This window comes from Rhinolophus sinicus, chromosome 15, assembly GCF_057876585.1.
Source record: "Rhinolophus sinicus isolate RSI-liver-muscle chromosome 15, RSI-T2T, whole genome shotgun sequence".
Classification (NCBI taxonomy): domain Eukaryota; kingdom Metazoa; phylum Chordata; class Mammalia; order Chiroptera; family Rhinolophidae; genus Rhinolophus; species Rhinolophus sinicus.
Window position 1 is genome coordinate 5,973,825 of NC_142515.1, and position 22,530 is coordinate 5,996,354.

Consider the following 22,530-nt stretch of genomic DNA (forward strand, 5'->3'; position numbering starts at 1 on the left):
ATCCCAGCCACAAATGGAATTAGACGGAAGCCAAATGCTTCACAGATCTGCTCACGACGTGGAGAGATCAGGTGATTGTGCGTTTGGGTTGAGCAGGGTCGGCTTCAGGTTTTCAGTGTGGCTTCTCCACCGCCAGTCTTTTTTCCAAAATGCAATTCCTTACTAACAGTCTCCAAATATAGTGGCGCTTAGGCAGGCACGTCGAGGTAGGGGGTGCATCTGACGCTGGCCGGGGGGGCGGGGGAGGGAGGCGAAGTCTAGCCCGGCCCCTGCCTGCGTTTGGGGACCGGGAGTAGAACGAAAGCGGAGCCCCGACCCCTCGCGGGCCGGGAGCAGTAGAGAGGGCGCCCTCCTACTGCCTAGAGGCGCCAACACATACGTCCGCTCTGCCCGCGCGCCACGTCTCTGTGGCAGCCCAACGGCAGTGTGGGGAGACGAGCGGGATGAGCGGGGGCAATGGAATCACCGGCGGCGGCGGCGGCAGTGCCGAGCACACGGTGTGGTGCGGAGGGGTCAGTCCCAGAGGGGATGGCTTCGATGGATTCGCCCCGTCTCCGCTGGGGACCCGAGAGCAGTGAGTGTGACGCGGCCCTGACTGGGGCCTTGGGTAGGGGACCGAGGGCTGGGGCCCCGGGGGTCCCGGAGGATGGGGAGCGCCTTGGAGGCATGGCGGGAGGAAGCCTAACGGGCCGTCTTGGACGAATGGAAGGGATATTGGAGAGGTGGAATCCGAGGGGCCGCCCTTGGGGCCCTTAAGAGGCATTTCAAGGGGTTGATACTGTCTAAGGGACTCGTGGGTCTCAGGACCGGCTCCGAACATCTTGCGGGGGCCCTTGAGGGTCCTGAACCTCCGGGGCACCCTTGGGCGAAGGGGGGAGGACGGGGCTCACGAATCGGGCTGCTGGGCGAGGGGAAGAGGTGAGGGCAGAACTGCTAGGCCGGGGCGCTGAAAAGGCTTAGGAGACGCGGTAGGGACGTGGGAGCTGGAAGGGGTGGGGGTGCAGGATGACGTGAGGAGGGCATCTCGGGGTCGGAGAAAGTGATCTGACCTAAAACAGATGCTCAGCAATTACTTAATGAATGAATCGGTGAGTGAATGAATGACTGTGGGGAAAGGTAAGGATGAGAGGTAACTTGGAGAGGTGAGAGGGAGAAGGGATCCTAGAAAGGTGGAGTAGGAAGAGGAGGCAAATGATGGGGGAGGGAGAACTGGACTGAAAAGGAGTAAGAGTAAATCTTAAACTGAAAACTTAGGTAACCGTGAAGCAGAGCTTAGCTTTGGTGAGTTTCGTTGTGCGTAACCACTGTATTGGTAGAAAATCCTTGTTTGCACATTTTAAACTGAAATGTGCTGTGTGATACTCTGCCTGTACAGTCAAGTTTCAGACTTGTGTTTGGGACTAAAGAGTACTTGAATAAATACTTCTTTGTATTTTTTTAAGCTAAAACAGTGTTTTTATGTGTCAGGTATTGTTCCTAAGCGCTTTACGAGGTGTGATCAAAAACTATGGTGAATGTTTAAATTAAAAAAATTATTACATTAAAAGACATATTACCATTAATCCCCCTTAAAACACTCCCCCTTGCTTTGAACACACTTATCGCATCGTTCTTGCCAATTTCTGAAGCAATTCTGGAAGTCCTCTTTCATGAGTGTCTTTATGAGCATTTAAGAAACGATGTGCTTAGAAAAGGGCCTGAGAAATGAGCAAACCGGTTCATCCTCCATCATAACGCTTCATGTCACACATCGCTTATTAGGTAGGGCGATTTCTGTCAAATAAAAACATTACGGTGTGTCCTCATTTACCTTGTTCATCGGATCTGGGATCTGACACCGTGTGACTTCTGGCTCTTCACCAAAGTCAAAACGACCATGAAAGAAGAGTTTTGAATCGATTTAGGATGTCTAGGCAGCCACAACAGCGCAACTAAAAACACTCATGAAAGAGGACGTCCAGAACTGCTTCAGAAAGTGGCAAGAATGATGGAATAAGTGTGTTCGAAGCAAGGAGGAGTATTTTGAGGGGGATTAATAGCAATGTGTCTGTTACTGTAATACATTTTTTAAAAATTTAAACATTCACTGTATTTTGTGATCACAATTTGTACGTGTGTAAACTTACTCTGCTTGTCCATAGCTTTCAGTTTTTCAACACAAAGATGTTAAAGATTGAGCTATGTGCACTTATTGATAACACTAACAATGTTTTAAACATGTCAGATATCTCTGTAATGTGTTAGAAATATACATCTAATTCATAATACAGTTTAAGTAAAGAATCTTGCTTTGCATTTGATTGTAGTTGGGATGCTGTCTATGAGAGAGAACTGCACGCTTTTCAAGAGTATGGAGATGAAGGAGAAATCTGGTGAGTTACAAAAAATAGTGCAATTATGAGCCAGAAGATTGTGTGTGTGTGTGTGTGTGTGTGTGTGTCTTTTAAGTGCTTATCCCAGAGAAAGACAGCCTGAAAATCTTGGGAACCTTGGACTGATTCTGGCTTTAGTGGGTAGATTTAAAGAATCTCTCACTTTTCTCTCTTAATGGCTCAGATTTAAATTTGATGATAGTATTAGGAAATTACTCTTATTCTATAATTTGTTTTTTGAATAAGCAATAAAATTTTCAGCAACCAATTGTACAAGTGTTAATGCTGGTGTACAGAAACATTAATAAGTAATATACTGACCTTATCTATTCTGTTCTACTCTTGGGTGTGTTTTTTCCCTAAATAATAGTAGAGATGAAGCTTAAGCTGTCACAGATACTTGTTATTACTTTCCAAAAAAGAGGTAATTGAGCATATTGAATAATCTGTTTAAATGGTATATAGTTGTAACCTTTGCTCTGTATCCCTCTGTTATTTGATTGTTTCTTTGTTTCTAATAGGTTTGGAGAAGAGAGTATGAATCGACTAATAAGGTGGATGCAGAAACACGAGATTCCGTTGGATGCTTCAGTACTTGATATTGGAACTGGAAATGGTGTTTTCCTGGTTGAACTTGTTGGTACTTTTAGTATTCATGTGTTAGAGCCAAATTTTAAAAACTTGCAATCAAGGATACTAAGCCTCTGAATCTAAAGTAGTAAATCAGTCATATCACTTACTTGGAGAAGTCACAGGGTACAAAAGGGAGGCTGCATGAATTGTGAGAAAGAACTGAATGAGAGGCCAGGGGACCCGAGTCGTAGTCTTCCCGCTATAGCCTTGACCTTGAGCAAACCACCTAATTTTTCTGGGCTTCAATTCTTCCCTAAAGATTTTGACTAGGTGATTTCTGTTGGTTTCTTCTGGCTCAAAACTCCAGAAATCTGTGTATAAAAGGAAAATGACTTTTTGCACTTCTAGTAGGTCATATATACATTTTCTTAGGAGCTTATGGTTTGAAAAGAGCATTTGCCCATGGAACTGAGTTTTGGTACAGGTTCTATCACTGGCCATCCCGTCACTGTTGAGTGCCTATAATGTGTTCATTGCTGTGCTCTGTGCTGTGGAGGAAGTATGAGACTTAGGCCTCATCCTAGACGGTTTTACTGTCTTAATTTGTAAGTGTATATACATAATAGTGAAATTTATTGATTGTCCACTATGTGCCAAGCCTCAGGCACTGGCAACATGAAAATTTAGACCTTGTGCTTGAGCTGTTCAAAGTATCCTAGAAGATGGCCTGACATATGGATCAACAGTTAATGACATAGCTTGGTGTATGTGATAATAGATACACTGAGTATAGAAAAGGTAGTGATTAACTTGGGAGAAGAGGGATAGGAAAGGGTCTTGGAGGAGCTAATATCCAAGTTGGGTGGGAATTACAAGAGCAGGGTGTGGTGAGTGTGGGTGGGTTGTAAAGTGGGACAGCATTTCAAGCATTGCAAACAGTATCTAAAGGCATGAAGGTTTCAAGCAGCGTAGCATGTACTGGGTCTGTAAGTACTTTGTAAAGTAGAATATAAAGCGTATGTGTGGGATGGACAGAGACGATGATTAAGTTAAAGGTAGGGGCCGCAGCACCACATTGTAGTATGCCATGCCTGCGAGCTTAAGATTGTGCTTTTAGGCTGTCGGGAGCCATGAGAATGTGTCAAGCAGTGGAATTAGATTAGAAGAATTGGTAATAAACTTTTTTGAAACATGGAAGTATGGTGTATAGTAAAGTGAACAAATCAAAAGAGTGTGGCTCAGTGAATTATCACAAAGTGCACATACCTATGTAACTATCACCCTGGTCAAGAAGTAGAATATTACAGATTCTTGAAGCTTCCCTTGGACTCCCTACTAATCCTCTCTAAATTACTCCCTCCTTCCTCTCTAAAGGTAATCACTATCCACTAGCCAGTAACCACAGGGAGTTTTAACATCATAGATTCATTTGCCTGTTTTTGAATATGTAAGTGGAAGTCTGCGTGTTCTTTCTGATGTCTTTCACTCAGATCTGTGAGATTCTGTTACATGTGGCTATAGTTCATTCATTTCCATTGCTGTAGAAGATTGCTTTGCACGATTACACTCGTTTTATTTATTCATTGTGTTGTTACCCTGTAGATTCTTTTGGATTTTAATAGTTTTCTTACAGAGGCAAATGACCTTTGAGACTAATAGTTTAATTGTAGATTCTTTTAGATTTTTTACATATACTCATATTCACACTGTGAACAGTGGCAGTTTTATTTCTTCCTTTCCAATCCCTTATTACTTTCCCCCTATATTGCACTGCCTAGGACCTCCTATAAAATGTTGAAAAGAAGTGGTGACAGAGGCGTCCTTGTTTTATTCCCCGTTTTCAGAGAATGCTTTCAGTATTTCACTGTTAGGTGTGATGTTAGCTTGTACTCCTAAGTCTTGTTTGTTTTGTAGATAACTCCATTACTAGATTCTTCTTTGCTGAGAGAGGGGGTAGGGAGAGGGAGGGAGAGTGTTGCTCATGAATCTTGTTTATCAACTGTTTTTCCTGTATTGAGATAATTATATGAAGTTTCTCCTTTAGTCTGTTTATGTTGGTGAGTTACATTGATCATTTCGAAACTTTAAGTATGTCCCTGGAATAAAACCCAACTTCTGTGTATTACTGGATTCCGTTTGTTAGGAGTTTTGCAGCTTTGTCCTTGAGAGGGATTGTCCTGCAATTTTCCTTGTCAAGTTTTGGTATCAGGCTGTGCTGGCATCATTAAATGAGAATCTGTTTTTTCCCGAGTTTACTGACGATTGTTTTTTTTCCTTAATTGTTTGGTAGAATTCACTGGTGAAGCCACCTATATATGAAGTTGCTTATGGGAATTTGTTTTTTTCTTTTTAACGTGAACTTATTAAATGAACTATAATATACATATAGAAAAGTGAGCAGGTCATACATGTTACTTTTACAAAATGAACACCTTTGTGTAACTCAACCTGCTCAAGAAAGAAGACATGATGTCCCCCTGTGTCCCTCCTACTCCTCTTCGAAAGGTAACTGCTGTTCTGACTTTGCTATCATTCATTTGGCTGTTTTTGATATTAGTTGTACTGGTTTCTCATTGTGGTTTTAAGTAGCATTTCCCTAGTGACTGATGATGTTGAGCTCCTTTTATGGTATGTGTTTAGTTGCCATCCGTTTATCTTTTTTGGTGAAATGTGTATTCAAATCTTTTGCCTATTTTTAAATTGGGTTGTTTGTTTACTTATTGTTAAGATTTGAGGATTCTTTATGTATTCCAGATATAAGTTCTTTGTCCGGTATGTGATTTGTAAATGTTTTTTCCTATTCTTTGCCTTGTTTTTTCATTCAACAGTATCTTCTAAAGAGCAGAAGTCCTTGATTTTGATGAAGTCAAATTTATTAACTGTCTCATATGAATTGTGCTTTTAATGTCATATTAAAGAACTCTTTGCCTAACCCAAGGTTACATAGATCCCCTGTATTTTCTTCTGAAATTTTTAAAGTTTTACCTTTAGATGATCTATGATTTCTTTTGAGTTAATTTTTGTATAAGGTTTGAGATATGGGTTGAAATTCCTTTTTTTTTTTCATCTGAATGTCGAATTATTCCATCCGTCATTTGTTGAAAAGATTATCCTTTCTAATTACATTGAGTTTTGCCTGTTTTTGACTTGATGTACGTAGTACCATGGTATCATTGGGCATGCACTCTGTTTTTCACCTGGCTTCTTTTTGCTGAACAGGGATTGGTGAGGTTTACCCATGTTCATGTTGTATGTAGCACTAAACTGCTTCATCTCATTGTGGTATAGTATTGGACTGTATGAAAACAACCACCATTCATTCACTTGTTCATTCATTCTCCTGTTGATAGACATTTGAGCTGTTTCCAGTACTGGGGGGTTATGAATTCCGCTGAACAGTTTCTCAAAGTGGTTCTACTAGTTTGCACTCCTACTGGCAGTGTGTGAGAATTCCCGTGGCTCTGCCTCCTTGTCAACACCTGGCCTTGTCAGTTTATGCAATTTCAGTGATTTTGGTCAGTGTGCAGTAGTATCTTGTGGTTTTATTCTCATTTCCCTGATGACTAAAGATGTTGAGCATATTTTCAGATGCTTTTTGGCTACTTGGCTATTCTTTTTTACAAAGTGCCTATTTAAGTTTTTGCCCATTTAAAAACTGGGCTTGTCTTTTTCTGATTTATGGGAGGTCTTTATATTTCTGTATATGTGATCTTTGTATTGCAAATACCTTTCTAGTCTGGGGCTTGTCTTTTCACTTTTGGAGTATTGTCTTTTGATGAACAGAAGTTCTTTAATTTTACTAAAGTTTAATATATCATTTAAAAAAATGATTAGTGCTTTTTGAATATTGTATAGCAAGTCTTTGCCTCCCCAGAGTCATGAAGATATTTTCCTATGTGTGTTTTTTAGAAGCTTTATTGTTTTCCTTTTCACATTTAGGACCCAGTTAATTGTAGTATATGTTGTGAGGTAGAGGTTGGTGTTTATTTTTTCCCTATGAATATCCAGATAACCCAGTACCATTTATTGAAATGTTAATCCTTTCCTCCATTGCATCTCTGTCATGTCCAGTAATGGTATATGTTCAGGTCTGTTTCTGGATCCACTATTCTATTCCTTTGGAGTCAGTTTTACGTTTTTCAAGAAATGTATCCGTTTATCTAAATGTTCAGATTTTATTTGTATGAAGTCCATAATTTCCTGTTAAAATTGAAAAAATTTAACATTGTAAAATTGACTCTTTTTTCATTTTATGAATTTTAACACAGGTAGAGATTTGTGTAATCATTATCACAGTAAGGACGCAGAATAGTTCCCTCCAGAAAACTGTCGTATACCATTCTGTCTGGCCGTACTCTCCCCCAGATGGCTACTGATTAGTTCTCTGTCATTACAGTAGTTTTGTGTTTTTGAGAATGTCCTATAAGACAGAATCATGCAACATAACCTTTTGAGACTGCCGTCTTTTGTCAGCATAATGCTTTTTGAGATTTCATCCATATTTTTGCTTGTATCAATAGTCGTTCCTTTTTATTGCTGAGAAGCATTCTGTTGTATGGCTGGCTATATCAGAGTTTGTTTATCCATTTACTTCTTGGGAGGCTATATGGGTTGTTGCTAGTTTTTGGCTACTATGAATAAAGCTGCTATAAACATTTGTTTACAGTTTTTTATATGAACATATTTAATTTCTCTAGCGTAAATGTATATTTAACTTTATCAGAAACTTGCAAGCCATTTTTCTAAGTGGTTGTTCCATTTTACATCTACATTTTGTGTACATGAACAATGTATGATGGTTCCAGTTGGTTTGTATCCTTGCAGACACTTGGAATTTTCTAATATGGATGTAATGGCATCTAGTCATGGTACATCTTTGTATTTTCCCTCAGGCTAGTGATGTTGAGCATATTTCCATGTACTTACTTGCTACTTGTAGATCTGATCTTGGGTGAAATTTCTGTTTGTCGTTTGCTTATTTTTGGATTGAGTTGTTTGCTTTCTTACCGTTGAATTTTGAGTATTCTTTATATATTCTGAATACAAGTCTTTCTCTGATATGTGATTGCAAATGTTTTCTCCCAGTCTGTAGCTTCTCTTTTCATCCTCTTAACAGATGAAACGTATAATAAAAGTTTGGAGCAAAAGTTGATAATTTTGATGAAGTCCAATTTATTTAGTTTTTCTTTTATGTATTGTGCTTTTGGTGTCATGTCTAATGACACCCTCAAAGTTTGATAGTTTCATTTTTTTGTTTGAATTTATGATTCTTCTTGAATTAATTTTTGAATAAGGTACAGGATTTAGGTTAAGATTTTTTTGTTTTGCATACAGATTTCCATTTGTTCCAATACCATTTATTGAAAAAAACTATCCTTTTTTCATTGAACTGCCTTTTCACCTTTGTCAAAAATCAGATTACCATATTTGTATGAATATTTCTGGGCTCTCTTCTGTTTTATTGATGTCCCTTTGCCAACACCACGCGGTCTTGATTGATGTAGCTTGTTAGTGAATCTGAAAGTTGGGTAGTGTGATTCTTTCATGTCATTAGCACCATGCTGTAACCAACTGAGCTAACCAGCAATCCCTATTCTTTTTAAGGTGTTGTTTTGGCTATTCTAGTTCCTTTACTTTTTCAAATAAATTTTAGAATCAATTTGCCTGTGTTTATAACAGAATCCGTACTGAAACTTTGATTATAATTTAGCTAAATCTATAATTTGAAGAGAATTGACATCTTTACTATCTTGAGTCTTCCAATCCATGAACATGGTATGTCTCTTCATTAGGTGTTCCATGGTATTTTTATCAACATTTTTCAGTTGTCAGCATACAGGTCCTGTACATATTTTTTAGACTTAAACTAATAGATTTCTTTTGGGGGGAAGTATTTTAAATTGTATTGCTTTCTGAAATTCAGTTTCTAATTGTTTATTGCTAGAAATATGGTTGCTTTTTGTGTGTTGCCCTTGTATCCTGCTATTGTACGTTTTATGAGTTCTAGGAGTTTTTGTGGATTTTCTCATGTAAATAATCATGTCATTTGTGAATAGGGGTGGTTTTATTTCTTTCCTTTTTTTTTTTTTTTTTTGCCTTTTATTTCTTTTCTTTTTTTTTTTTTTTTTTTGCTTAATTAAAATAGGTCTTCCAATACAGTGTTTGACTAGAAGTGGTGATAGGTCATTCCTGCCTTGTTCTGATTTTAGGGGATAGAGCTTCAGTTTTTCATCATTAAGTATAATGTCAACTGTAGGACTTTTTTTTTTAGATGCCCTTTATGAGGTTGAAGTATTTCCCTTCTATTTCTAGAATGAATGTTGAATTTTATATTAAAAAAATATTTTTGCATCAATGAATTTAATCATGAGATTTTTCATCTTTAGACTACTAATATAGTGGATTATATTGATTGATTTTTGGATATTGAACCAGCATTGCATTCCTGGAATAAGCTCCATTTGGTCTGTTTATATGTTGCTGGATTCAATTTGTTAATATTTTGTTGAGAACTTTTGCATCTATGTTCTTGAGGGATATTTACATCTGCAGTTTTCCTTTCTTGTACGTCTATTCTGAACATTTCATATAAATAGAATAATACAATATCTAGCCTTTTGTGTCTGGCTTCCTTCACTTAACATATGTTCTCAAAGTTTATCCATATTATAGCATGTATTAATACATTGCTTTTTTTTTTTTTGGTCAGATATTCCATCGTATACCTATACCATATTTTGTTTATCCATTCGTCAATGGACATTTAAGTTGTTTCTACTTTTTGACTATTATGAAAAATGCTGCTGTGAAAATTTGTGTACAAGCTTTTTGGGGGATGTATGTTTTCATTTCTCTTGGGTACATACCCAGGGTCATATGGTTACCCTTTGTTTAACATTTTGAAGAATTGCTAGGCTGTGTCCTCAGTGGCTGTACCACTATGCATTTCCACCAGTGCTGTATTAGATTTCCAGTTTCTCCATATTCTTACCAACACTTCATTACCTGTCTTTTTTATTATAGCCATCCTAATGGGGGTGAAATTCAATTTTTTAGTTTGTGAATTTTTTACTTTTCATGTGTCTATATCATTAATACATTTGAAGTGAGTTTCTTGTTGCTACTGTGTTTCCCCGAAAACAAGACCTTGTTGGACCATCAGCTCTAATGCGTCTTTTGGAGCAAAAATTAATATAAGACCTGGTCTTATTTACTATAATATAAGACTGGGTATAATATAATATAATATAATATAATATAATATAATATAATATAATATAATATAATATAATATAATATAATATAATATAATATAATATAATATAATATAATATAATATAATATAATATAATATAATATAATATAATATAATATAATATAATATAATATAATATAATATAATATAATATAATATAATATAATATAATATAATATAATATAATATAATATAATATAATATAATATAATATAATATAATATAATATAATATAATATAATATAATATAATATAATATAATATAATATAATATAATATAATATAATATAATATAATATAATATAATATAATATAATATAATATAATATAATATAATATAATATAATATAATATAATATAATATAATATAATATAATATAATATAATATAATATAATATAATATCATTAATATAATATCATTAATATAATATCAGGTCTTATATTAATTTTTGCTCCAAAAGATGCATTAGAGCTGATTGTCCGGCTAGGTCTTATTTTTGGGGAAACATGATAGCATATAGTTGGGTCATATTTTTTATCCATACGTTTATTGGTATATTTAGAACATTTACATTTAATGTAATTATTGATACGTTTGGATTTAGGTCTACCATTTTATTGTTTTCTCTTTGTTACCTCTGTTTTTCATTTTTCCTTCTGTTTTTCATTCTTCCTTCTCCTTTCCTGCTTCTTTTGGTTTATTTGAATATTTTTTCGTATTACATTTTAGTTAGATATATCTATTTATATGTATGTCTTTATGTAGCTTCTTTAGTGGTTGCTGTAAGGATTTGACTATATCTGTTCGTATGGCTTTTTTATTGGTTGCTGCACAGATTACAATATACATACCTTTCACAATCTACTTAGAATCAGTGTTTTACTGTTTCAAGTGGAGTGTTGAAAACCTTACCACATATCATTTTTTTATAACTTCACCCCTTTATATTGCAGTTATCTGAATTACCTTTATGTATATTGAAAATCCTACCAGATAATGCTATAATTTTCCCATTTATTTATAATTTTTATTTTTTTATATTAGTTTCAGGTGTATAAAACATGATTGGACATTTGCACCCCTCAGGAAGTGATAATCTTCCCCAAGTCTACTAGCCCTCTGACATCGTAATGGCTATTACAGTACCATTGACTCTATTCCCCATGCTGTACTTTATTTACGTCTTGTGAATATATACAGAGGGTGCCAAAAAAAAAATGTATGCACATTTTAATAAAGAAAAATTATATTAAAATTATAATACTCAATATACTGATAACAAAAAATGAATACAAGTCACGTTTGACTTCTACAATTACAAGAGGCGCTCGACGTGGTTCCCATCAGCATCTAGACACTTCTGATAATGGTGAACTACTGCTTGAACAATGTTGACCAAAATGTCTACTTGTATACATTTTTTTGGCACCCCCGCTATATATACATATATATTTAATTATAGTTGACATTCAATATTATTCTATGTCAGCTTCAGGTGTAAAGCGCAGTGGTCAGACATCTATTTAACCTATAAAGTGATCTCCCTGATAAATCCAGTACCCATCTGGTACCCTACATGATCTTTACAACATTATTGGTTACTATATCACCCATGCTGTACCTTACAACCCCCTGACTATTTTGTGACTACCAATTTGTACTTTCTAATCCCTTCACCTTCTCCCTTATCCTCCAACCCACCCTCCCATCTAGCAACCATCAGTTTTTTCTCTGTATCTCTGAGTCTGTTTCTGTTTTGTTTGTTCGTTTATTCTTTAGATTCCATATGTAACTGAGATCTTATGGTATTTGTCTTTCTCAGTCTGACTTATTTCACTTAGCGTAATATCCTCTAGGTCCATCCATGTTGTTGCAAATGGTAAGATTTTGTTCTTTCTTATGGCAGAGTAATACACCATTGTATAAATGTACCACAATTTCTTTATCCAGTTGTTTATTGATGGGCATTTCGGTTGTTTCCATATCTTGGCTATTGTGAATAGTACTGCAATAAACATAGGGGTGCATGTATTTTTTTGAATTAGTGTTTTGGATTTTTTTGGATAAATACCCAGGAGTGGAATTGCTGGGTCATAAGGTAGTTCTAGTTTTAATTTTTTAAGGAACCTCCATACTGTTTTTCATAGTAGCTGCTCCTTTGTGATCCTACCAACAGTGCAAGAGGGTTCCCTTTTCTCCACATCCTCGGCAGCGCTTGTTGTTTGTTGATTTATTGATGATAGCCATTGTGACCTGGGTGAGGTGGTATCTCATTTCAGTTTTTATTTGCATTTCTCTAATGATTAGTGACACTGAGCGTCTTTTCATATGTCTATTGGCCATCTGTATGTTCTCTTTAGAGAAATGTCTCTTCATGTCCTCCACCCATTTTTTAATTGAGTTTGCTTTTTTTTGGTGTTGACTTGTATGAGTTTTTAAATAAATTTTGGATATTAACCCGTTATCAGATGTATCATTGGCAAATATCTTCTTCCATTTAGTAGGATGTCTTTTTGTTTTGTTGATGGTTTCCTTTGTTGTGAAAACTTTTTAGTTTGATGTAGTTATAATTTTTCCTTTTAAACATTAAACATATTTTAAAGAACTCAGTTGCAGAATAATAGTTAATTGCATTCAACCCACATATTTACTTTTGCTGTTCTTGCTTTATTCCTGATCTTCCAACTTTGTTTTTGATATTATTGCCCTTATGTCTAAATAATTTTTTTTAGGAATCATTTTAGAGAAGATTTCTTGGCCAGAAATTTTCTTAGTATTACAATATCTTTATTTTGCTTTTATTCTTAAGGAATGTATTTTGGAGAATATAGAATTCTTTAATTAACTGTTCTTTTCTTTCAGTACTTTAAAAATGTTATGTCACTTCTTTCTGACCTCCATCCATGGTTTCTGATGAGAAATCTGCAATCATTTGAATTGTTGTGTTTCTATTAAGTAATGCATTATTTTTCTGGATACTTTCAAGATTTTTTTCTGTGTCTTAGTTTTTAGCAGTTGCTTATGGTATGCTGCTGCTTGGATTTCTTTGTGGTTATCCTATTGGGGGTTCACTGAACTTTTTGAATCTGAAAATTTAGGTCTTTTGTCAAATTTGGGATGTTTCCAGCCTTTATTTCTTCAAAATTATTTTCTGTACCATTCTGTTTTTTTTCCTTTTAGGAGTCTGTAGACATCAGTGTTAGACCCTTTTGTATTATTCCATAGGTCCCTGAAGCTCTGTCCATTTCTTTTTCTTCTATTTTTTTCCTCTGTTGATCCGATTTGATAATTTCTATTGATATATCTTCAAGTTCACTGACCTTTCTTACGTTATTTCCATTCTGCTGTTAAGTCTACATATTGCAGTTGGTTGATAATATTTTAAGGCTCTTTTAAGTTCTCCCGCACCTTTTCTTTATTTGCCTTTACGATTTATTTGTGGTAGAGGTAGTTTGAGTCCTAAATCAGATGATCTAATCTCTGTAATATCATTTAAATACTTTCTGTTCCCTGTATTTTCTGTAGGTTGGAATTTAGGTCTAGAATAAGGGTCAGCAAAGTACAGTTTGTGGGTCAAACCTGGGCTTCCCCTGTTTTTGTAAATATTTGTTGGAATACAGCTACACTTACTCATTTACATATGTCTATGGCTTTTTATACGCTGCAGTGACAGAGTTGAGTAGTTTGACAGAGACTGTAACGTATTTATGCTCTGTTTCTTTAAAGAAAAAGTGCTCTGATCCAGAGATTTTTATCAGATTCAGTTTTTTTCAGTTGGTCTTTTGAGGGTAATTTTTCACCTGTATCCCCCACCCCCACTCCTACTCCCTGGATGCTTTTGAGATTTTCTGGTTTTGTTTTTCATCAGATATAATATACTGGTTTTCTTTGTTTTTATCATGCCTTGGCTTGACAGTACTTCTTGAATCTGTAGCTTGGGGTCCTTTGTTGGTATTAGAAAATTCTCAGCCATATGCTATTTTTTCTTCTGCCCTATTCTCATTTTCTCTCCTTTGAAGATTCCTATTATATGTATATTAGATATTATACTTTGTGCTACATAATACCTTTTATATTCCTTACTGTTTTTAATTTTCCATCCTTTTGTCTTTGGGTTTAACAGGGTATTTTCTTCTGACCTTCTAATCCACTAATTCTTTTTCTGTGTCTAACCTGCTATCAAGCCCACCCTTCAACTTCTTCAATTAATTATTACATTTTTCATTTCTGTTATTTGTTTGGTTCTTTTTTATAGTTTTCAGTTCTCTGTCAAAATTGTCCAAATTGTTATTCATTTTAGTTGTTTTAAAATCTGTTAATTATCGTTCTTTTATTTGGGTGTTCTGTGGGTCTTTTTCTAATGTCACTTTTCCCCTTGGTTTTTGGTCGTTTATTGTTTCCTTGAATGTCTGCTATTTCTCACTGATTGCCAGAAACTGAATGTGAAAACTGTTCAGTTTCAGTTTCAAACATTTTGAGGCTTTGGATGATTGTTCTAGAAACCTAAAACACCTGTACATAATTTTTATAAGTTCTACTGGAAGAGAAAATAGGCACAGGAGAAGAGAGAATTGGTAAAAGTTAATAGACTCATACTGTGTTCTCTGTGTGATAAAGAAGGAATGGAGGGAAACAGTGAAAAAATGAAGACTTCAGAGAGTAGGGAGACAGCTAAAAGAGTTGGAGTTTGGCATCACAGAAGGGATATTAGACCTTAAGATTAAAAGTAATCAAAGGGAGTAAAATGCTCTGTGGAAATAATTGGTGTGTTACTTGGGTTTAGATTCAGAATCAGTCACTAAGAGTTGAACAGTCTAGGTGAATCTTGATGGTGTCCGAGTAGGTTCAGTTTTGCAGGAAGTAATCGTTTAGTTCACTGTGAAGGGCAGGAAGGGAATTGCAGGCCACACTGTACTTTGCAACTTCTTTTCTTCTTCAGACTTCTTTTGAAATTATTTTTAGCCTGATTGTTCTGAGACTCTTCAGCCTAGTTGGGGGGGTGGGGTGAAGACCAGAAGTTATCATGCTGTTGCCACAGTCATCACGCACCCTAACGTGGGGCCAAATGGCCAGTAAAGAGCTGGGACTACAGCTTTAGTCTCAAAATTCTTAAATCCAGTGAGCTTTCTTTAACTCTTTAGGGACATTAATACCTGCCCAACCTACCTCATGGGTTTTTTTTGTTGTTGTTGAAGATCTATTGAAATGTATGAAATATTTCAAAAACAAAAAATACTATACAAATGTAAGGTGGTTAATAATCATGTGGCTGTTGGAGTTGCATAATTTATAATTACACTGAAGGAAAAACTTTTAAATCAAGAACTTATTACATATGCATTTAATTTACTCATGTAACTTAATTGTGTTAAGTAAAATTTATGACAGATTTATGTGTAAATTAGAGCATATCGACATCAGAAGTTATACTACATTTTTCTGCTTGAGGGCAGAAACGTGCATAGAAGTATTCTCATTATCTTTGAGAAAATGAATTTCCTTTTGAAAAAGAAATAAAATATTATAAAAGCAAATAAATTGTCACATTGTATAAATTTAAACTTTTAGTTTCTATTTTGATTCTACAATAAAATTTAAACATTGTAGATTATAGATTACTTGCTCTATTAAAAAAAATAAATAGTCCCAGTTCTAACAATATTTTATTTCCTAGGCAAAACAGTATATTAAAACTTTTAAAAACTAAAGTATAAAATTATTTCTCTGTCTCTAGGCAAAATTTGGTTTTTCTAATATTACTGGAATTGATTACTCTCCTCCTGCAATCCAGCTTTCTGGAAGTATTATAGAGAAAGAAGGTTTATCTAACATTAAGTTGAAGGTAACTATTTACTGTAACTTATTTTTATTTCTAATAAATGTTACAAAGTTTAAATGTTTCTAAAGTATATTAACTTGCTGACATCATTTGAACTCATATTTAATATTTAAGGATCAATCATAAATAATCCAAAAGGAAACATTTTTAAGTAACTATTAAAATTTTCAGTCTAGTCAGCTTGGGAAAGTTATTTTCTCTTTTTTTTTTTGAGTGCAAGTGGGTTCATTCCCTTCCTCGTCCCCTCTCGTATTTGCAAACACACACAAATAATACCTAATTTGGGATTAACTAGATCAAAAAGTTACGAATGCATAAAGTGGTATAATCCACCAAAGATTACTTACTTTTGTGGTCTGGGAGGAGATGATGTCTCTTGCATTTATATTTCTAGTTTAAGCTCCTCTGAATTACATAAAAAACGTGTATTCTGCTTCTGAAACACGTCAAGACTGTTCTTCTCCAGTCTTGACACCTACCGGCTGCCCTCTACCTACCGTAGTCTTGCCCCAGGTCTTCCTTAGCTCACCCTCATCGTTCTGATCTCTGTTCAAACGTTACCTTCTTAGAGAGGCCTGTCCTGACCACCTTTTCCAAAACATTTCTCCGTCAAGTCACTCACTGTCTTCATTATTCTGTTTTTGTTTTCTTAGCACTTTATCTGAAATTATTTAGCTTATTTATTATTTGCTTCTCCCTCTAGAGAATATAAGATATACTCTTATACAGGGACCTTCCCTCTTTTGTTTGCTGGTGTATTCCCAGGGCCTGAAAAGTCCCTGCATGTTATAGGTGTCTACAAAATATTTGTTGAATAAATGTGTACTTTCATACAGGCATTTAGGATAGGAACTTCTCCAATCTTAGCTCTTTAGAGTCATTATTTTGCTTCAGGTATAATAAATACTTCGGTGTGAGGGAGGGGGAAAGCCCGTGTTCCAATATATATAAATGTAAGGTCCACATTTTTAAGTCAAACAGTAAGGGAATTTTAGATAATCCACTATTTATTATTGCTTTATTAAGTTTATATGGATAATCATCAGCTAATTGCTTAATTTTTCAAAGTAGCTTCTCAGAATTAAGTTTATTGGCAAATTATTTTGAATATTTTATGAAATTGAGGCAGCTCACTATTTCGAATGCTTAAAATTTATCAGTAGGTTATTGAAAATGTATGAAATGTTGATGTATGACTTTCAAATTCTAAAGTGAAGGATATTTATAAAGTTAAGTAATTACAGTTTGAACAATCCTTTAATTTCTTAAGCTTTATGCCATTAATTATACCCCTTAGTTGCCTTGTAAGCTGCTGAGTCAAAGGCAAAACAGCTTTTATTTGCCTTGTTTTCTTTAGGTCGCACAGCTTAGTAATATCAGCTAAAATCATCATATTTTCAGTGACCTGAGTGCCAGATAATTTTTGCTGTTTTTAAGAATATGTCAAATACTCTACTTTTCTACAGAAATAATTGTGTCATAAACTAGGCCTGTGAGCTCTGTTTTGTGCTGGTATTAGGCAGTACACCTGGCTTTGATTTGTTTCCAAATTTGTAGAGATTTGGAATGTCCAGGAAACACTATTAGTCTCTCTTACTAATCTTAGCTTTAATGATCTAGGAATGAAGCACATAAAAGTTAGCTATAAAGTTGCAAATATGTTTATTATATGTAAAATGCCATCATAATGAACGGGTCCTTTTATCTATAACTTTTTACAGATTGTCATTTAAATTCAGTAAAGATTGTGTGTTAATTGTTCTCACATAAGCATTGATTTTTAATACAGGTAGAAGACTTTTTGAATCTTTCCACAAAGCTGTCTGGATTTCATATTTGTGTTGACAAAGGGACATTTGATGCCATAAGCCTTAATCCTGACAATGCAATTGAGAAGAGGAAGCAGTATGTGAAATCTCTCTCCAGGGTGTTGAAAGTGAAAGGCTTTTTTCTAATAACCTCGTGTAATTGGACCAAGGAAGAGTTGCTAAATGAATTCAGTGAAGGTAATTGGCTATATGTTGTTTAAATGTGTGCTTATCTCAGGTTTAATGCACTTAAATAGGTATTTTTTTTCTTGGTGTTACAGTGTTTTACTTTCCTGTTTGTGGAAATTGCCTGCTTTTCATCTCTGTTAATAACCTTGGTAATACTCTTCACTGTACATGCAAAGCACAAAGAAATAATATTGGTGGAGATCCAGAGTCCTTTTTAAAAATTTCCAAGAAATCCTGGCAGTTAACTACTAAAATTTATGAGCCTATAAAAATTAAGTTCTTTATTTAAGCTGTATAATCTGTTACTTAGAGAATCAAACAAAGAAAGCACATATATGCCTCTGACTTTAGTGCACTGATATATTAGTAATCAGTAAGAATAGTAAACAGTAATAACGCAAATGGAAGTAGTATTTTTTAAAGTCTTAATGATGAGAGTTTTAATTTTATAGATACTTTATATATAGTCATTTAGATATTTAGGATTTGTCTTATTTTCAGTATGTATATGGAGCAAATATTTTTAACATTGCACAGGAATGAAATATAGGAAGTTGATAGTAGAAATGCTGCTTATTAATTCTTGCAAAAATCTCTACCTTTTTAAAGATTTTCAGTGCCAAGACAGAATCCTTCTTTTGCCCCATGAGCAAAAGTCTAATAGGTGCTGTGTCTACTAAGGGGATTTTGTGAGGATTGAGAATCAATAATCTGTATGCAAATATTTTGAGTTCTTTGGCAGACTGTTCCTTGCATTTTTTTTAAAGTAATTTTTAAAACATTTTAATTTTATTGGTGAATATTGGGGAACAGTGTATTTTTCCAGGACCCATCAGCTCCATGTCAAGTCGTCATTTTTTTCCAATCTAGTCGTGGGGGGCGCAGCTCAGCTCCCAGTAATTGTCTTCAATCTTAGTTGTAGAGGGCGCAGCTCACTGGCCCATGTGGGAATCGAACCGGTGACCTTGGTGTTATGAGCACTGCGCTCCAACCACGGAGCAAACCGGCCGCCCCTTGCATGTTTTAAGGACTATTTTACCTGCCAGTTTTTTCATGCAGTGCACAGGCATGACTGGGAAAGTATCTTGAGAATTTATAACTAGACATTGGCTTGTTTTTTCCTTAGACTCTTTTTTCAGATTAGGATTAAGTTATTTTAAAGGAGAGGGAGGAAGTTTTAGGGAGTATTAATAAATGATATGGTACTAAATTTGTGGTTAAATTTTGAACCTTAGTTGTCACAAGCTAATGGGAAATGGATTTATCACCATATTGCATGCATTTTACCTTAGAGTTTGTTTTCTTGTTGCTAATAAGGGATTAGACAGTAGGAGGGAAAACACTTAACACACGTCCTTTTGTGTGCATGCAGTGGCTTTGGCAGGCTATATAATGTAAAACCTAAAGTGTTTGAGGCTTGAAATGTCAGACTGTGGCTTCATTACTATTGCCTCTGGAAAACAAGAATTATATGTGATTTATTGTCTTTTATTTCATGCCATTAATTTTATTATCTTCCATGTTAAATTTGTTTCCTTTAGAACTGTGGAGGCCCCATATCAATAGTCTTTCCCTCTTCCTGAAGCTTGACAGTTTTAATAAATACTCTGAGTTACACTGTGTAGAACAAGTTCCTTTACTGGTTTTTAAATACAGGTGTTCTCTTTTACCCCTGGAACCACCAGACAAAAACATATTTGTCTGTCTTTGATAATGAGGAACAGACTTCAGCCTGGTAAAGAAAGCTTAAAACTGTGTCTGTGTCCCTGGACTAGCGAGTAAATTCTTTAACTCATGTTCAGTTTTAGAGCTTGATACAGAATTTAAATAAGCAAAATGTTGCAACAGGAAATGTTAAAGAAATAATTATATACAATAAAAGACTTGATTTTAGTTGTAGGCATGCCTCTCCTAGAGTTAGATCCAGGACACTAACAGAATACACTGCCATGTGTCACTGCTGAGGCTCTTGTCACTAGCTTCTCAAGTTTGGCTTCCATGGTCCGTTTTGCGTAGAATAAAGGTTGCTTCACCAATCTTTGAAGCAAAGATTACTTCTTTGCTTCTTATTTGAAACATAAATGTTCATAAAACTGTTGAAATGAATCTTGCATTTTTCCTTTGTTAACCCTCTTTTTATCTATATAAACATTTTACGTTGTCATTTGTTTTGGTGAGGATTGCTTGAAACATTTGCCAGATATTGGGATGTTCTAATTTGATGTCCAAGGAACTTAACTTTCTTAAAACTACTGAATTAAACCCCCAAATCCTATTTTACCACAAAAGTAATCCAGATTCATTATGAAAAATGTGGAAAGATATCAACCCCAACACGTAAGCATATAGATTAAAATAATTAAAATCATTTGTTATCTATCTCTGGAATACATCCACTTTAATACTTTGGTGTATTAGCTCTTGAACTATAGTAATTTCAGCTCTGTAGAGTTAATCCAGGGAGTTAAAAGATTAGTCCTGGAAAATTCACAGACAGCTCCATTTTCTCGATAATTTTTATTATGAAATATTTTAAGCATAAGTAAAATTTCAGAAACAAATATGGGTGTGTACCCATGAACCCACCACAGTGGCTCCATTTTCCAGCATTAAAATACATCATGTTATCGAAAGGCCTGTCTTTCTTTGGAATAATTTTCTATGATCAGTTTTTAATGAAGATTTTAATATTTAGTTATTTGTTAAGATTTGAGGAAGTTTAAGAATATGAATTAGAATTTATAATGAAACAAAGTATTAAAAAAGCCAGTTGGTAAAATAATGTACATCCCTTTTAACATTTTTTTCTGTTTATAAGACTTATTCGAGCTCGAGCTCAAGGCATGGAACTTTAGAAAATGCACATACCCCTCCAAAGGAAAAAAAATTCCCAAATTAATAGTCCATCACTGAGGGAAACGTGGTTAATGAGAGTGACCTTCCAGCCTTGTCTTAGTTTTTTAAAACAAAATAATAAAACGTTAAGTTTCCATTTTATTTTGTAGTTTAGGAAAGTGCCACATTATTTTATTTTGATCTTTGCAAAGTCACTATCAATTAGATAGCGGCATTGATATCTGTAACCTCCTTGCATAGAAACTGAGGATCCTGCTGAAGGTAATTGGAACAGCACATCTTTCACCTAGTAAGTGGTAGGGCTCGCACCTGAACCCAGGACCTTTGAATCCAGGTTATTCTTTTTTTAAAAAACACAATGTACTACTTTGAAAGTTAGTAGCTCCTTGTCTTCCCAGACTTTTCATTACTTCAATTTGGGTCTTGATCTTTGGTTACAAACTCTTTTATTGTGGTAAAATACATATAAGATTTGCCACTTAACTTTTTTTTTTTTTTAAAGGTTTTATTATTTTAAGTGTGTTTTCCCAGGACCCATCAGCTCCAAGTCAAGTAGTTGTTTCAATCTAGTTGTGGAGGGCGCAGCTCACACTGGCCCATGTGCGGATCGAACCGGCAACCCTGGTGTTATGAGCACTGCGCTCTAACCAACTGAGCTAACCGGCTGCCCCCATTTAACATTTTAAGTGTACAGTTCTGTGGTATTAAGTACATTGATGTTGTTGTGCAACCATCACCACCATCCATCTGCAGAACTTTTTCATCTCACGGATTCGTTTTTATTTCCACGTTATTTACCCTTTCTGTAGGAAGTGCTTTTATACGTGTGATGTGGATCAATTGCATTAGTACATATAAAGCACTCAGAACAGTGTCTCATACGTGGAACGCATGGTAGCTGCTTCCTACAAAAGAGATGGTGCAGTCGGCTCAGGAGATGCAGAGTTGAAGGGATGATACACAGGAAGTGCCCTGAGGAAATGGGTGGATGGAAAAGCCTCTTTTCTGCAATTCGTTTTTGGTCTTGTCTCTTCCTTGTTCAATTCCAGGTTTTGGGGTGTAAACACTTATTATATACATATACAGTAGAATTGAAAAATCATTAAATGAAATTCAGTCACAGTTTTGAGTTTGGAATCACATAGTTTTATAAAGGGTTTGAAAGTATATTGTTAATACAAACTTCTCTTAACTATGAGATTTAATCCCTAGTAAGAGTAATTAATTTTGTTTGACAGGATTTGAACTTTTCGAAGAATTGCCAACACCCAAGTTCAACTTTGGAGGCAGATCCGGAAACAGTGTAGCAGCATTGGTTTTCCAAAAACCGTGAGACTTTTCATTGGACAACTTCAGTTAGCCTTTTTTTAAGAAGCTCTACATCAAAGTAAACCTGACACAGAAAATGCAAGTGCAAATAAATGCTTATGAGTACACAGGATGCACATGTTGAATAGCTATAAAGGGTTGGTAAAAAAGTCCTGAGCATGTAAGTGGTTGAGCTTTAGAGATCAACCAAGAATACTTTAAATTTTTCTTTTGTATTTGAAATGTAAATATTTTCCTTTTTGATTAAAAAAGTTTCCTGTAACTGCTGAACAGTTAAAAACTATAGCAGTAAATGAATCTACAGACA

General features: G+C 35.1%; 1 protein-coding gene across 1 annotated transcript; it reads left to right on the top strand.

Annotated features, from left to right (window-relative positions):
* The first annotated feature begins 298 nt into the window (after positions 1-298).
* Positions 299-22,530, top strand: EEF1AKMT2 (EEF1A lysine methyltransferase 2). The gene is made up of 6 exons (XM_019742168.3): positions 299-574; positions 2,307-2,372; positions 2,894-3,008; positions 15,937-16,044; positions 17,831-18,047; positions 22,133-22,530. Exons 1-6 carry the CDS (start codon positions 444-446, stop codon positions 22,225-22,227), a joined length of 732 nt encoding a protein of 243 aa, XP_019597727.3. The 5' UTR covers positions 299-443; the 3' UTR covers positions 22,228-22,530.

Excerpts from the sequence above, each read along its gene's own strand:
- EEF1AKMT2 (XM_019742168.3), top strand. The coding sequence starts at position 444 with ATGAGCGGGGGCAATGGAATCACCGGCGGCGGCGGCGGCAGTGCCGAG. Across the intron at positions 16,045-17,830 it reads TATCTAACATTAAGTTGAAG|GTAGAAGACTTTTTGAATCT; the intron begins GTAACTATTTAC and ends TTTTTAATACAG. Across the intron at positions 18,048-22,132 it reads GCTAAATGAATTCAGTGAAG|GATTTGAACTTTTCGAAGAA; the intron begins GTAATTGGCTAT and ends TTTGTTTGACAG.